General features: G+C 38.8%; 1 protein-coding gene across 4 annotated transcripts in view; it reads left to right on the forward strand.

Moving 5' to 3' along the window:
* Nucleotides 1–11074, forward strand: part of OMA1 (OMA1 zinc metallopeptidase) — a 28045-nt gene extending 16971 nt beyond the window's left edge. For 3 of the 4 annotated variants that reach the window (XM_037404976.1, XM_037404977.1, XM_037404975.1), the window contains exon 9: nucleotides 870–1088. In XM_037404976.1, coding sequence (XP_037260873.1) covers nucleotides 870–1088 — 219 coding nt within the window. Of the gene's footprint in view, nucleotides 1–869 lie in introns of all 4 variants that reach the window. The other variant, XM_037404974.1, reaches the window with a different exon arrangement.
* Nucleotides 11075–13731: the final 2657 nt, after the last annotated feature.

Below are 13731 nucleotides of genomic sequence, written 5' to 3' on the forward strand. Positions count from 1 at the left end.
ACTTCTCCACAGTGCCTTTGAGACAATGAGGTTGATCCATTGTCATACCTTTCTCAGATTGCTCACGAGACAAGGTGATCTTGGGGGAGTGTGCTGCTGTAGTGGGTTTTGATTCTTGGGCAAATTCTTTGGCTCCTTTGTGCCTGTACTTTCTAATCTGTAGAATGGAAACAATGGCACTTACTCACTGAACAGGAGAAACTTAAACATTGGTCTCTTAGTGCTAGTCTTTTTATCCAGATAAATTTTTACATTCTAGAGACATTATTTTCTTTGAGTACTTGGAAGCTGTGTATTTGAATGCTTGTTGGAGATGAGATCACTTGTGTAACTGGACTTTAACTATAGTGATCAACCATCTGGATCTCTGTGCCGAACAGTTAAATGTCCATTAGTTATTGGAGATTTTTCCTCCTTTTTTAAGTCAGACATCTATATATAGTTACTTCAATAACAGAACATATCTGATGAAGTGAAATATTAAAAGCCCTTTTTTCTTGATGCCGTCATTTTAATTTACGTGTCAATGTAAATTAAAAGGTACTGATGTTGACAAGTATCACAGAACAGTTGAAGAACTTCTTATCTATTTCTGCTGTACCTTTTAGAGTATCCATTTTGTGAGACAATGTGGGAAAATGATTTTCATTCTTCATTTTTTTCCCCCATTGTTTTACCATATTGCTACATTTCTTCTCAGGAATTCTTGTTTCTGTTGAAAAGCTGTTGAGTAAGACCTCAGAGTCTGTATTATACTCACCAAGCTTTATGTGCAAGTGCAGACCTTACTGGAAAGCCAAATCATTGACTGAAACCTTTTTTGTTTTCTTACTTAAATGAGCTTGATTTCTTTTCCTATGTATTCACAGGCTCTTAAAATAAGAGAGAGCTGCAATTGCCCATCTCTTTCTGGACCAGATCCTCGCCTCATTTTCAAACTTAACATGCAACATCTCCTGGAATCGTCTAAAGATCAAGAAACCCCAAATTCTACAAAACAAGATCTTTCAAAACCAAAACTGGATTTTCCTCACACTCAGAAAGTGGAAGATATGCCAGTAACTTTTGCAGTTAAACCTACAAACTAATTATAAAAATTTTCACTTTTTATGAAACTTGTGGTCCCTGAAGGTCTGTCTTATAATGCGAATTTGTCTTTGAATCATAAAGAAGATGTAGTCACTCATATTCTGTTTCTTTTATGTGATCTCTCATTCAAAGCAATAAGGAGCCATGCCTACACAGGAAGAAGAGAATGTTGAAGCAGAAAGTTTCTTATTCATCAAGAGTTACTAAAATAAATCAGTTCTCAGGGGAGAGATAATCTCATACAATCCAGTCACACATTGTAATTTTCAGCTTTATCAGGTTCACCTTGATCAGAGGACAGATGAGCCAGAAGCGTCCCTAAAGCAGAGCAAAAAAGTAGTACAGTTTTCATCACTTAAGTTGTCTGGTTTATCTTGCTGTAATTTGGGTTAGATCTATTCAGCTTCATTTGAGAAATAATGAGGAGAGCTTACCGCCTGTTCCATATATAGTATGTTTAAAAATACTAAGCTGAGATGCGGTAATAGCCTATGGGCTAGATACACCCCCACTTAATTAGGTGGATTTACTGCTGGGATTTTTCTTCTTTCTAAGGCATTTCAGAATATGGATTGATTCAACATTTTTCTTCTAAGTAACCTGAAAGGATTGCACAAAGTTCAGTTTAAAAAAGGAAGTTAAATAATTTTCAAGGAAGTCTTTTCTTCTGAAAGAAACACTGTATAAAACCCATAGTTTGTTACTAGAATGGTTTGCAAGGATGGCTATTGTCTTTTTGAAAGTTATCGACGTGCCTTTTGGGAGGGTATTTTCAATGCAATGGCATTTGATTTGGATATATCCTTTTGGATAAAGTGATTGCTGATGCAGGAATATATTACATAGTGGACAAATACAACAAGGTTTCTTGACTGCACAGCTTTTGCAGCTGTACCTTATCCTAAAAAGTGACTTCTCTTCAGGAAACTGGCATCTATTGCTGAGCTTCCATCCCCTAAGCCACAGATTTTATACTGTGGAGACCAATATGCACTATATAGGTAAATCTCTGCCTTTCATGATGGGCTAACCAGTATAGCCAGTGTTTTAATCTTCATTTGCACATGTTTGAGTTATCCTCGCTTTGCAGTTGATGAAAATATTGAAATGCTGATCTTACAGGAAGATGTAGAAAGAGATGACAGTGAATGAAAATATAAAAGGAAAATCCCATTCCTTTATCTGTTGAGATGTATTTACTGTTAGGCTTTTTGTTACTCACTTGAATTAAAACGAAAATCTGTTTCATGTATGATAGGACTCTACATGGAGGGGACATTCAAAATATTGTACGGTGCATTGTATTTTGAAACATTCTGTTTTATATATGGAAGGGGACAGACCATCATATTTCTTCAGTTAAATCAGAATGCAAGCTTTTAAAAATGAAAAAAACCCTATTCAGTGTTGTCAGTGAATATATTTGGAAAAAAAGTTTGTGAAACAAGTCGTTTTTTTACTTACTTCAGTTAATGAACCAGGGTCCTTTGAGAAACACCAGCAACTACCTACCTTATCTCTGTTCAGAGGTAAGTTGATGTATCTGTAATGTTCGTGATCCTAGGTCTGATTATATAGGTCTAGATTGGCTGCATATTGCTTACAGGCTGTTTTTAAATGTCTGCTCAGTACTCCTGGCAAGAGGCAGAAAGTCCAGCCTGACCATTATTCAACCATCCATTTTTATTCTTAGTGACAGGAGTTTTTGTAACAGACATTCCGTGATGTGTTGAAGCATTTGGACATTGTCACCTGAAGGTAAACAGAAAAATACACCATTTAGATTTCCCTGTGGACCTTATAGTTTATACTGCAGCACCAAGACCCTAACACTGCTGCTTTCTCGCTCTGGTGCCAAAGCTTGGTTTGTTATCCAGGGCTCCTGGTTGACATGCAACTTGATGCTTGTGTCTCTTAGGACTAAGGAGAACACAGAAGAGGTTTTTATAGCCTTCAAGATGAAGTATGAAACTACACAAATTTCGGATTTCTGCTCTAAGTGACTTAAAGTATTGCATTGGAATGCTGGAGATGCAGTCTTTAAGTTCACCAAGGGAGATTTTTCACTTTATTTTATTTGTATGTAAATGGTCTTGTAACCATGACTGTGGTGATGCGAGAGAAAAGGTTTCAAGGGAGATGTAATAGCTTATATTAGACCAACAAAGGGCTTATGTACTTTTTCTGACTATACTGCTCTAATAAAACGTACAAAGCTTACATGTGCATGCAGAGACACACGCATATGTATGTATAAAGTACACATAAAAACACAAGAGTTAGGCCTCTACACTAAACCACCATAGTTTTAAGTCCAAAATGGGATGTTGAAAATTTCAAGTTTTACTTTACATCTTAAATTATCCCTAATATTTTTCTCAAGTGCTTTGGGAGAAGTTTCTTCTTTCTGCTTCTCTAGTGTCCAACACAGAAAATGCCTTGTGCTTATCTGTGTCTTGGAGGGTACTTTCCCCTTAAATTCTTGCTGAATACTATATGTTATATTTGTCTATATTGTTAAAATATTTTGGCTTTTCTTTCTTGAACAGAAAAATTACAAAAATGTTGTTTTCCACAGTTTGGGAAGTCAGTAAAAATTGCACTTTGTAAATCAAGGAACATACAATTATTTTAAGTTGTGTGTATATACATATAATTTATAACCAGATATAAAATGCATTAAAATATAAACTATAATATATTAATAGATTATTAATCATAGTAATTATAATTTCAAAATATGTCCCTTAGGAAAATACTATGGATGCAAGCTCCTGAGATCTGTAGGAACTTCATTGCAGTTGTGTAACTTAGTATGTCACGGGAAAAACAGATCTAGAAGCATTGTTGAAGGAATTCAGTACTTGACAGATGTATGCCGTACAAGAGGGAGAATAGTGGCTAAACGGAAAAAAGGTAAGATAGATCAGTAGAAATGCACCTGCATTTCTATCACCCATACTGCATGCTGTACTTCACAGCTTCCTGCTGGAAGATTAAATATAGAGTACAAATTTCACTAAATCTCTTAATCCATTTACTTGAATGTTGAGAGATTTGATAAGCAGGGGATGTGCATTCAAGGCAGTCCTGTAATAAAAATGGCTCCTTAGAACTTTTGGTTTGTCATGTTTACTTTTTTTTTTGTTTGTTTTTTAACTTGAAATACCTAAGTGCCAGGAAAGCAAAGCAAACAGCTGTTGGAATGCTCTTTGTTCTTGAATTCTTTTTGTAGTCATTAAAAATCCTGCAAGCTTGATGTTTTTCTCATATTTTATGTAGGCTGCCACAGCTTTGTTTTTTCTGTATGGTGTTTCTAATTCAATACCCCTGGTTCAAAAATTGTTTCCAATGTAATAGTCTGTTTTAAGCTATTTTACTGCCATCAAAATTCTCTTTGCTGGAAATCCTTGTTGTTTTCCTGGATCTTGGGAGCTTTTGAAGGGGGAGCAGGATGAACACGAAGTGTGGTTGGTAGTAGAGGGAGCAGGGTAAGACTTTCCTGTCAGCTGCACACTGCAGCTGTTACTTTAGGTTTCCAATCCATATTGCAGTGTGGCTTAGTCACCCACAGTAAGGACTGGTATTAATAACTTACATTTCTAGATCACTTAAAGCACCTCATAAATATTAGTGAAGCTTTTCCAGAATACCTGTATAGGTGAACTTACTAACAGTTTTATTGGAGATAGAAGCTTGGTCAGAGTGATTTTTAGCAAAACATTGCAGAAGATCAGTGAAAAAAAATCTGGGGCTGGAACTTTGGCATCTGAATCATTCTTTAGCTTACTACTGCACACTGAATAATGCCAGTATGTCTAAAACTGGAGTCCTCATAGCAAATTGAAGTGATAGGCTTTGGGTGTTTGTTACATTTATACAGTTTGTCACCTTTGGATGTGTATCTGCAGAGACTGGATGTACCTCTTTATGCATATTTGACTGCAAAACAGTTACTCGTTCTTGACATAGTTATTTCTTAACTGCTTTCTCTTATGCATAAACTGGTTGTTGTTCCTTTCCTGCCCATCATCACTAAGGAGCTGATGCCAAAATCTGTTGACACAGTGATTATTTAATCTTAAAAAACATTTAATCCCAAATTTGTGGTTCCACCACAAAACCAGGGTTTGTTGTGTACTTAGTGTCACATTAACTTTAAGATAATGCTGCATAAGAGTTGGCTACAATTCTTCCTTTCCCGTGCCCTCACCACATCCGTGCTTGTCTGCTAGAAGCAGCAAGGGCTGCTGAAAGAGGAATCAGGATAAGCAGAATGGAGAGTTAACTAAGTAAAATAAAACTTTGTTGCTGGGGTTAGCAATTGTTGGCACATCTGTAAAGAGGACCGAGTGAGTGTCTCTGGTGTCCCTCGTTGCTGCCTATGCATATTGCAGCCATCCAGTAAATGTGCTGTTTGATCCCGTGAAGCCTAAGGCTACATGCCAAATACAGGCCTAGCACAATATTCCTGACTGCATTGTTCTGGCTGTGCTGGTTAAAGTCTGCTGTTCATGGGATGAGCCAGGGGATTTTACCCTGATTTATGAATGGATGCAGAGAATTGTTAACTCCAGCACATAAATTCATTATAACTATTAAACTAAGCTGAAATTGAACCTTTTGACCTGGAAGTGAATGGCTCCATAACATTTCATTAATCCTTAGAGATGTTTAATTCCTGCTAATTTGATATTTCAGATATGATCTTCTCTACAGATATAATGGCTTAATTAGTATACATTACATGATGTCTCTTCACACTACAGCGTGTACAGTATTTATCCACTAGAAAAGTAATTCAGTAGAGCTCAATTATAATACATTGACTAGAACATAAAAGTTGAAAAGGATATATGTAGTAGGCATTATATTTTAAGCATAAACATCTTTCAAGCAGTCTTCTATTTGTTGATATCTGTCACCTTCTAAAAATGATGTTCCTAAACCTTTTGTTACAGCTTACTAAAATATTTTAGTTTAAAATTCAGACAATACTGGATTAATTAACAAATCATAACCAACATTTATTGGGAAAACAGTTGATAGAAACCTGATGTGTAACTTAGTCACCTGTATAATATCCTTAATACAGTCTTTCGTATTGCTGCAGACTAGCAAAACAGATGTGAAAATAGAGGTTTGAAGAATAACTTGTTATTTGGTATGGTTGTCTTCTGTGTCTTAGTTTGATAAAAACACTGCTGGATTACAGCACTTTTTGGTGATAGATACCAAAATGGTGTGCTAAACAAATTGATGTTGTAGCATTCAGCTTGCAGATCTTTTAGTGGAAGACACCTGTTTCAGAGCACACAGCTCCATGTAACAGTTCAGGACAGCGATTCCAGTTGGAACTGGAGGGAACAGGCAAGGAGAAAGGTAGTAAGTCTTTGGAATCTGGTAATTTTGTGGCTGCCTTCCTGTATGAAGTCAGTGAAGGCACAGAAAAGAAGCAGCTCTGATAGCTTGTCTTGGAAACAGTTCATTTAACAAGTGGAAGTAAAAATGTTGCTTGTGGCACATGCTGTATAATCTGACCTGCCTAATTTTTCCTTCAGCTTTCACTGGCATGTAGATTTTCACAGGAAAGATGTGTTCGTTATAACTATTGGGACATATTGTGAACAGCCTTGTGGTCATTCTCTCTTTTGTTTGTAATGGCAAATATAAGGACTTGTTTCCAATGTGAGTTCCATCAAAATGATACAAGTCGGTTTTATTCCTGTTCATGAGTGAGATTGTGGTCAAGGTCTTCCAGTTTCTCTCAGGTTCTTGTCGTGTCTTTTCTACACAATCCAATGTAGAAAATTCAAGTGCAACAGTAGTGGGGTAAGAAAACCAACATTTCAGCATCAAGTCACTGTGGAAAAAGGGTGTAAGGGGATTCACACATAACCAATAGAAGCTACTGGAAGTGCTAAATGGGCTGAAAGCTTGGTAAACTTTTCTAAAGAGGCTCTAAAGTTCTTGTGCAAGTTTTACTGTAGGTTCTTCATATTCTCAAATACCACTTTTGGCCTTTACAAATGGCTGTTGAGGTCAATGCAAGGGGCCACAAAAGATGCAAGAATCTTCTGGAAAAGTGGTATTTCTTACCTCCCTCAGTGCCTAATTTCTAGAATTGCATAAAGAATGGGGTATTTGGCCCAGTTGTCAAATGAAATATTTTCTCCAAACTTTTAAAGGATGTTTTTTCATGTTGGTATTGAAGTTGGTCTTCTTTTGTCAGATCAGTGTGTACGGAATAGTACCCAAATTTAGATGACTGCTGCCCCAACCCAGATGCTCCCCCTCCTACCGCTCTCTGCAATCTTAAGACTTGAGTTAATGAAATTTATCTCTTTTTTCCCTTCTAGCAGCATTGATCTATATTGTATATTTGGACTCCAGAGAATCAGAGCTCCTTATTCCTTCCTGGGATATGTTGTTGTCAGATTTATTCCATACGTGAACAGAATAAATAATGAAGGAGTAAATGATGAAGGCGTAACCTAGCAAAGTGGCAGCAGTGTGATTTGTTAGCCACGAGATGGCGGCTGGGCTGCCTGAGCTGGTCTGGAAACTGTTGCATTGCAACACCTTCATTTTTAGTCCGGCTTTAGTAAATTATCAAGGTGATTTTCCCTTTCAGTGTTAACTGCAATGACTCTTCCCTGGAGTAAGCTTGAAACATTGTCCTTGTCAGCAGTGAATCTCATGTGCTTCTGTTGAAGGCTTTCAGTTCTTTATCTGGATAGCAGATAACTTCACAGAAAGCTGGTGTCTGGCAAGCCTTACTTTCCTTTAGCAGAAATGATCAGGAAGGAGTGACTGAGTGAAAAATTGTACATGCAAAAATGAAATATGCACCATTGAATTTACACTTGTAGTAGCCAGTTTTAAGCCACTATTGCAAATCCTCCTACAGTAGGATAACAAATGAAGACAGGTTTTTATTTTGGTGATGATGGCATGCTTGCCTCTGTCCAATGATTAAAGCAGGATCTATGCTCAAAGGAGATAAGAGATACGCTTCTACCTTTGCTACTGATGTCCTGGGGCTTGGGTTTTTTTCTTCCTCTACAACCTGTCAGTGAGCAGTGAGGGTGGGGCTGCTCCATGAGGAGGGGAAGTGAGCTGGGGGCTGAGGGTGACCACATTACCAGCTAGTCATCTTACAACAGGGTGAGCAGCACAGTGTTGGTGGTAGGATTGGGTCCGATTGACAGTCCAGTGATCATCAGACAGGTTCTAGGTGACAGGTCTGGTCCAAGGTGAGAGCGGAAGGTGCAGCCAGTGTGTCAGGATCAGCAGGGCACAGGGCTGTGTACAAGCTTACTCCAGCAAAGCTCATCAAGGCCTGGAGGCTGAGCTGAAATGGAGCCCTGGGTGGTGGGTACTTGCGCAGAGGCCCCTGCTGAGGCTGGTCAGGGCAATTAAGGCCTGCTGGCGCATTTGGTCCCTGGCAGAACCATCCTGGGATAGGAAAGCCTGTTTGACTGTATAATGTGATAATGGAGTAATGGTAAAGTTCCTAGCGAAGGAATGGAGACTCCAGATTTCAGTTTCCTATGCCATCTTGCAAGGGTCACATAGATTTTTAGTGTGTCAGTTTCTCTTCTGTAAAAGAGAAATGTGAGAGAATAAATTCAAGAATGAATAGGGTGTATCAGGATGGATATGTATCTGAGGTGAGGAGAAAAAGATAACATTAGGATAGGTTGATTTTATTTTCTTCTCTAGAACTCTGTTTTTAGAGTATGAGGAATAATGGAGATGGGAAGAGAGTGCAGTTCCTTAACATCAGCAGCCCTACTTATTCAGGATGGGGTGAAATGAGAGGACTCTGGTTTTGTTCTTTGGTCTCAGTACTTGGTGGTCACTCTCTCCCCCCATTCCATGTGAGGTATTTCATGAACTAAAAGGGTGAAGGGAAATAGCTGAGCTTGGAGCTGAACGTGTCAGCTGGATTTCAGAGACTTCCAGGTATACAAAGAGCATCTTCAAATTCTAGAGCCTGGAGAAGGTTTCTGTGTCTTCTTTGAAGCACTTTAACAAAATGGGGAATGATTCTCAAAGCAGTCAGAACCTCGGCTAGCACTGTGTTTGGTGGGGGTTTGCCCACTATGCTATATCCTCAGCTGTATCACTGTCCCACTACTTTGATAATACAGATGAGGCTATACTGGTTTGTGTTTCACCATTTTTTTCATTCAGCGAACTAGAAGGAAACAAAACCCTTGAGAAGCAACAGGGTCCAATTTTCAAGTGTCAACAATGAGGCCTCTGTTCTGTTCACATTTAAATCCCTGGCAAAAGTCCCAGTAGTTAGATCTGGATTTCTCCCTCCTTAAAACAATATTCTTCCTTTTGTGCTTTATTCTCTGCTTGTCAGGATCAGCTGATTATGAGCTCCTGCACAGATGACATTTTATCTTCAGTAAGCAGGAAGGAGGCATGAATTAGGGCTTAAAAAAATGTTCAATAATTAGCCACAGAGGAAAGAAAACATCCAAAAAAAGTACACAGAAGGAATTGACTGACTTCATTTGACTGGGCTGGAAAGTTCAGCTGTGATGATAGTGGTTAAATTAATTATGATGATTTGGTGACAAGGAAGCTAGTTTGTCCTCAGATGATGCGTACTATTTTTTAACGAAGATGAAGTAACTGCACGGTGCTGCTGCTGTGTGTCAGAATCACAGATAGCAGGTATTCCTCAAGACTTGTACACTCCACACTCATTCAGGGCATGATGCATGATGGCACAATTTGATCACACACTAGCCCTTAAACCAGAGTTCGGGTAAGTCTGGATGGCTTTAGCGTTTTATCTAAAGCCTTTGTTATTGTGAATAACTATGACGAACGCAGTCTCGGACAATATGGTGGGTTGTGAGCTCTGGCATTAAAAGGGCAAATTCTTATATTTTATCTGAGGCTAAGGGAGATGTGTTCTGCGGCTGTGCCAAGAGTACTACCCTATCACTAGTAGTGACTGCTATCATGAATGCTGCTGATCCTGCATCATCTTCTGTTACAGCTGCATTCTGCTTTAGCTGCAGCTTTAATGGCTGGAGGTGTTTGTGGGCATAGCTAACATAGCATACATAATACACATGTCCCTGTATGGTATTAGAGAACTTCTCATGGCTGTCTCAGGGTGCAGTATTTAAATGTGTCCCTGCTTCAATTCCTCATGGCTGTTTGGTCTCTCTCATCATTTTGGGTAACTGCTTTAAAAAATACCTTACTTTTAATGTGCTGGCCTCTCTTTGTTGTCAGTATTGCGAGAGAAAGGATCCACTGAAATTACTTTTCTGTGTGGCTATGGAAGCCATTGAGACCTATGGACTTTTTGATTTTTTTTTTTTTTTTCTGTGAGCAGGCTATCCTTGAGGAAATCTCCTTCTCTTCAATTTGACTTCCAGTTTTATCATTGTAATGTTTCATAGTGCCTGTGGGACATATATGTCAAGAGGCATCACATCTTGGAGGATGTTTCTTAATGGCTATCATGAGCTGATACCTAGGATTTTAAGGAGGACCTTGAATTTGATGGGGATAACAAGAGCAGTTAATGAAATGAGCACAGCATTAGCAAAGAGAAGTGTTCCGAAGGTTCTCAAGCGCTGATGCTGGATAACACTGGTCAGTTTGCTGAGTGGTAGCAGGTTTGGGGACATTAAACTTTTCCTTTTGTTGTCATTGATGTGGAGTCAGGCTGTAACTCATTGCCAGCATCTGGCAGTGTAGTTGTCAGGCATGGGTGTGAAGCGATATGGCTGCTAATGGTCTGAGGGGTCTCATCAAGATGCCATAATAAAAGCATAGCTATTTTTAGAGGACAGCCCCCCACCCCCAACCATTTATACCAGTTTTGCTTCATTTTAGTATGCTAATAAAAAAGCATTTTTGCCATGTATAACTTTACCTGCATCAAAACACTTTGCTATAATGGTTTACAAGTTTCCCTGTACCACTAAAATGTTCCTTAAAATCATTTGGACTTGGTGTCATTTTTATAGACTGCATACATAATTCTGGCTCCTGGAACAACAGGAACAAAACGCGTTGATGCAAACCTCTCCTATAGGAGCTGTAAGCACAGTTCTTCCACTCTAACGCTCAACAGAGCTGCTTTGTGACCTCTGTCTTCCTCTAAGGATTTTTCTATCAAACCTTCTTTCTTATTCCCTGCTCTTCTACTTTAAACTCAGTTGCTGGAAAAGATAAGGATAAATCCAGGTAGCTGCTCTAGTTACCACTCTTTTCTGCCTCTGTTTTAAAATAATATGAAAAACTTTTGACAGCTAAGAGCCTAGGTGAGATGAAGTGGCTTAACCCATGGAGTACGGCAGTGACTGCAAGTAATGCATGGCATCTTGAACTCTTCCTATAGAGACTTTCACCCCAGGTGCTGATACATCAATGACTCTTAATGTGCAATCTATTAGCATGTTTCACTGTAACAGTCTAATGAGTTGCAGTAATCCAGCCTGGAGGTCAGAGATGAAAGGCTTGCTTTTGAAGCTGCTTATTGAACTTGATTCTCCCATCTTTAGAAGGTCAGAAAACTCATCCACCAAGAGAATGACCTTTGCCAGGTCACAGAGACTGATGGGCAGGTTGGCCTGTGCAAATCTGAATTCTGAAACCAGTCTTGGAAGCAGAAGGAAGTGGTTTCGTGTTTTCAATAAGACAAGGCTACCCTGTATCTTTGTTAGTTTAAAAGGCTAACGTAGGAAATCATGCATCTTTTAAAATAAAATTGAATATAGAACATACTCAGATTAGCATGCTAATAGGTTTGGGCTGCAAGTACCTCATTGAACTCAATGAGATCATGTTTTCACATGTCTGCTCCAGTCCATCAGGCTGACCTACTGAGAAGGTAATAGAAAAAATGCAACAAAAAAATTGTCAATGCTGAGACAATTTAATTAGGTTTTTTTTTGCTTCTACAAAAATTGTCTAAATAGAGAATACAAAACCCCCAAAAAACCAACCCCAAAAAACTTTGGCAAAACTACAGCTTGCTCAGGCTTCCTGAGGCTTTAGAGATTTTGGTGCAAAGGTACCTTGTAAAGCTGTGTGTAATTTGTAGAAAGGAAAGAGCCAAAAAAAAAAAAAAAAAAAGGGAATATCTATCTGTATCTTTCATTCCCCACAGGTGGGCTTCAAAGACCCAATGCTGGTCACCTAGGAAACTTAAAATCTTGCAGAATTCTCTCCTTTAGTATGAAAAATTTTTTTAAACCTCAGTATTGTGATTAATTTTGACAGTAAAACGTGTGGATTTGCACACTGTTTTTGGAACACAAAGGTCTGAGGTCCCTCCAAGTGAAAGGTTTGAGCTTTTTGCCCTTTCAAAGCCAATTAGATTTTGGCCAGAGCTTTGTGGGTAAAGCAGAGCCACCTTCTCCACCTGTCCTCATTTCATAGATACCATGTGGCTGGGGTTTTGTTCCCTCTACTTCCTTTGATTTACACTGTCACATAGACAAATCAAAGCCTACCCTTTATTTATTGCAGCTAGTAAGAGTATGCTATGGACTTAATTCAGGATATGGACTCAAATCCTTCCCTGGAGCAGAGTATGGTACTTTGTCATTTGCAAACACTTGCAAGCACAGTGCTTCAGAGTTCCTGTAAACAAGAATAAATTCAAGGAAAATTTTGAATTACATGTGTAGTTTGAATGAATACATTGGAATCAGAGTAGCACACAGCAAGACAAATCTATCCATCATGGGCATTTAGTGTAAAGCCTGTATTTGCTTTTCTTTGCTATTCACATAGATTCGATCAACATAGCAGTTCTGTCATTTGCTAAATACATGGGCTCTGCTCTCCAGGACACCAGCTCATCAGTTACCAAGTGAGCAGCCTGTCATAGGGCCTGCGCAGATCATTTGTAACTGTCACGTACCCAGAGATCAGAATCTTCCCAAAGTCCGATCCTTTGATGGCTTGGAAATAGGCTAGCTGGACCTCGTAGCAGGCCTTGTTGGTTAGAAGGGAGGGTGCTGCACCTGAAAGCTAGGCATGGAATTGGAAGGTGTGGGTCTGTTGAAGTTAGGTGGCAGGCACCAGCCTGCGGTTTTAAATTTTTGTATTCATTTTCCATTGATGTCCAAATACACAGGCAACTAATCTGTTTTTGGAATTCTCTGTCTTGGATCACAGTCTGCTGCGTTTCTTTAGAAGAGCTATAGGAAAGGCATGGAAATTGTGTTACAAACTTGGACTAATGTCTAGGCAAGGTCTGTGCACAACAATGTGCTAAGAAAGCTGCACTGCCTGAACAGACCCCCCCAGCCCCAACTCCAGAATTTTTTATCAAGCTCTTTGGGATGCCAAACAATTGTGTGAGTTACAGGGTGCAGTTTTTTTGTTGTTTGTTGTGGTTTTTGTTTGGTTTTGTTTTTTCTTCCATATTTCTGCTCTCTGGAAAGCTAAGAATTTACATCTTTTCCTGAAACTGTGTATGCCTTTGGTTGTATTGTTTTCTAGTCCTTAGTAAGTTCATTAAATATGGTTAGAATGGTAAGTTGCAACCATTACTATTTTTGATCTTAAAGGGCATTTTTTTTTTTGTACAATTTTCAGTTGTACAGCTTTCAGTTCAGCTTTCAGTTCCTGCTGTGTTTCTGAGTA

The sequence above is a fragment of the Falco rusticolus genome, chromosome 11, assembly GCF_015220075.1.
Source record: "Falco rusticolus isolate bFalRus1 chromosome 11, bFalRus1.pri, whole genome shotgun sequence".
NCBI lineage: Eukaryota > Metazoa > Chordata > Aves > Falconiformes > Falconidae > Falco > Falco rusticolus.